We start from the raw sequence: 3,539 nt of genomic DNA, 5'->3' as shown, positions 1-3,539 counted from the left end.
TCCAAATTTCCCTTTCATTTCCTACGTCGGATAGGCAAACGAGTCATTTTCTCACAAATCCCCACTTTGGCGAATTTCCTCTTGAATAGTCTTGGAAGTGTGACCAGGAAAATGGCAATTAAAAAACAAATAATACCATATATATAATAAGGTTTGACCCAAAAAATGCCAAACACCTCAAATACTGCCGAAATATATTTTACTAGAAGAAATCTTACAAGAGATAAGAAAATAAATTACAAATTAGAGAATATGCAATTGCTGTGGAATGTTCTAAACCAATAGCCCAACCCTCACTTTATGGTAACAAATACTTTCAAATTTCTCTTTTATTTTCTATGTGATAGGAGGTAAAAGAGCCATTTTCTCATATCCTGAGGTTGTAAGTGGAGCTGGAATATAAGCCATGAACTTAATTGGGTTAGAGAGAATGTGTTTATCCATCAATAACATTTTAGGTCCATTTTAAAATTTTCCAATTAACAATTCAAACCTTCGTATCAAATGCTATTATCATTTGGATCCCTTGAGAACACCCCAATAATTTAAAACTTAATATTTCATTGTAGAAATCTTCAATTCAAAATCCATTGAGAATATGTGTAAATGTATATTTTATTGTAGAAATCTTCAATTCAAAATTCATTAATAACGTGTGTAAGTATATGCAAACGAATGCTGTTATCATTTAGATAAATTACCGACTCTTTGAGATTTATTATGTTTATAAATATCTTTTTATTATTTAAAGAAAAGGCCAAAAATTATTGTATTTATAAATATTTTTTATCAATTAAAAAATTGTAAATACTCTCATAATATTAATAAATTTCTAAACAATACCTCCTCAAATAAACAATCATGAACAAATATTTATTAAATAATTTTTACTTCTAAACAAATATTTATAATTTTTGAAATAATAGATTTATGAAAAAAGAGAGCCCATTGTGATTTATTCAAAAAAAAATTTAAAAATTAACGAAATCAATTTGATCATGGCAAGAAAATAAAAGACTAAAATTAACATGATGCATATACATAAAGGACTATAATACATAATTTCCTAAATACTTCTATTAATAATACTTAATAGATAACTTTCTTAATACTTTCTATTAATAATACTTAACTATGTCTTAATCCCATACTTATCTACAAGAACATAACTAAATTTAAGATTAAAGGGGATGATCATGATGAGGAGCATATATATTAGCTTATGGGTGGGGTTGCACACAGCCAACTAATCCCTAAGCATAGCACTCCAGCGGAAAACCCTGGGGAAAGCGATCGGCGTCATTGCAATAGTTGTAGATCATGTAATTCCGCTGCACCCATTTGAGCTTCTCTTCACTTAGGATGTCCAATTTCTGTGATTCCCAGGGGGTGGTGTCTGCCAGTGAGGAGGTGCAATAGGCTGCTCCCGGTGCATCGGAGACGACACAAGCATCAGCGTTGAAGTTTCTGTATGAAGCGACGAAGGGAGCCTGAGTCCAGTCAGTCTTGATCAGGCCACCTCTTGTGGCCCACTGATCTGCGTTCCAGATGCTGGAGTAGAGCTTCATGGGCTGGGTTTTGGGGAATGGGACTCCCAATTTCTCCAGGTTCTTGAACTCTCTCAGGGGTGTGTTGTCAACTGAGAACCTATGCACCGGAGGGGGGGGGTTGTGTTTATGACACTGAAATACTTTGCAATTATTTGGAATTAATGGTTAGAACTGCACGCTCGACACGTGTGCATATATATATATATATGGCGTCGTAACATGTTTAAAATATATTATAAATAAAAATAAAATATATAAAATAACACATAAAATTTAAAAAAATCAACTTTGAAATATCGATACAGCAAAAATGTTGATGCAATAGTATCAACAACTGTTTTATATTATTATAAATTATAAATATATATAATATTTTTTATTAAATTTATATTTTTGTCAGAACTTAATTGAATAAAATAAATAGATGAAGAAAAATGGATTAAAAGAAATTCCAAATATGAAGACAAATCTCGATGTATGGGATAATGAATATTGAACATGGCGAGTGCAGAAACAAATAAATAAATTAATTTTAAAAATTAAAATAATAAACCAAAAAAAATAAGATATCAATCACCATCTTCGGTTATAGGTAATAATTTCAAGAAATAGTTAAATGACTGGTCTTTTTTTTAATTCACGTGGATATCATTAGTATTAACATATATTAAAATAAATGAAAACTGGACACAAATATATATATATATATATCCAATTTATGAGACTTGAATAATATACTAAGAATTTTAAATATTAAAATTTTTGGATCAAATAAAAATATTCTAAAAATGAACAAAAATTGTTAAACAAATAAGAATACACCATTTGTGAGACTCGAGTTCACATTTTTTTTTTTTTGTAATATTTTAAACATACGACTTAAATAAAATGTTCTGTTATAAGAATTTTCAAAATGAAATTTAAGAATTGAAGGATGACTTACACGATAGTTTGAGGATTCCAAAGAACAGAATAGGTATGAAAATCAGCGGTAGGATCAAACCACAAATGAAACTGCTGCTCTCTCTCTCCTTTCCCTTGAGCATACACATTTGTATGAACAGTGTACGGCTCCCCACTCAGGTTCCCCAAGAACTCAAAGTCTATCTCGTCGTGATTCAACCCTCCAGACGACAACTGCACCACAAGAATTCAAACCAATCAAATCCCCACACAATTATTACACCACTCATTCACAGTTTTGTAATAAAAACAGACATAGAAAGCAGTGACAGTTCCAGCTGAGTTTCCGGGCACAAGCTTCAGCTGCATATCGATCTTCCCGAACAAGAACTCTTTCTTGGACTGAAATCCCGACCCGGAGTAGTTGTCGAGAGAGAGCGTGAGGAGCTCCCCGTTTTCCAGGATTTTACCGCGGCCTTCGCCCCATGTGATGTCGAAATCTTGGAAATGGTTACTGCCGGAAACCGCTGTCGATGAGGTGACTAGGAATATTGTGGTAAAGAGTAAAAGTAGAGAGTTTCTGGAGCAAGGAAAGAAACCCATTTTTTCTGTTTGCAGCTGGTTTTGTGTTTGATTCTTCTTGTTAATGTGAGTGAATGATCCGACATGATTGTCTGATATATATATAGGAGTTGAGAATGCATGTCGACACAGAAGATGTGGGGTTTTAGTTTTGTAAGAAGATGACATCTGGAAGTTGGAGTAATTTGGAGCAGCAGAGTTGTGAACAGCTAGCTCTGGAATTAGATAAACATAAACCCGTATACTTGAACCGATGTGTCATGCGGCTCGATCGATACAATAATACTTATTGTTCTGATATTTCAATTTTATGATTCTATCTTAAAAAGTATTTCATAAACAGAAAAAGTTTCGGGTCTACATACAAAATCTAAATAAAGAATTTGAGCGACTTATAAATTACAAAACTCCTAAAAACACTTACAAAACATCGATCGTATCACAAGCTGCATTTGTATGATTTCCTGTGATCACCATTGATTATCTAGGTAAAAAGCTTGAGAA

General features: G+C 32.5%; 1 protein-coding gene across 1 annotated transcript; it reads right to left on the bottom strand.

Annotated features, from left to right (window-relative positions):
- On the bottom strand, positions 1,101 to 3,121 carry LOC105155677 (probable xyloglucan endotransglucosylase/hydrolase protein 25). Its single transcript, XM_011071597.2, has 3 exons — positions 2,769 to 3,121; positions 2,494 to 2,687; positions 1,101 to 1,647 (listed from the first exon to the last, which is right to left on the bottom strand). The coding sequence occupies exons 1-3, from the start codon at positions 3,054 to 3,056 to the stop codon at positions 1,254 to 1,256; spliced, it is 876 nt and encodes a 291-aa protein (XP_011069899.1). The 5' UTR covers positions 3,057 to 3,121; the 3' UTR covers positions 1,101 to 1,253.

This window comes from Sesamum indicum, linkage group LG2 (assembly GCF_000512975.1).
Source record: "Sesamum indicum cultivar Zhongzhi No. 13 linkage group LG2, S_indicum_v1.0, whole genome shotgun sequence".
NCBI lineage: Eukaryota > Viridiplantae > Streptophyta > Magnoliopsida > Lamiales > Pedaliaceae > Sesamum > Sesamum indicum.
This window is presented reverse-complemented; position numbering and strand designations above follow the sequence as displayed.

Coding starts and splice junctions, on each gene's coding strand:
- LOC105155677 (XM_011071597.2), bottom strand. CDS start 3,056: ATGGGTTTCTTTCCTTGCTCCAGAAACTCTCTACTTTTACTCTTTACC. Junction 2,688..2,768: donor GAACTGTCACTGCTTTCTAT/GTCTGTTTTTAT, acceptor CTTGTGGTGCAG/TTGTCGTCTGGAGGGTTGAA. Junction 1,648..2,493: donor TGGAATCCTCAAACTATCGT/GTAAGTCATCCT, acceptor TCCGGTGCATAG/GTTCTCAGTTGACAACACAC.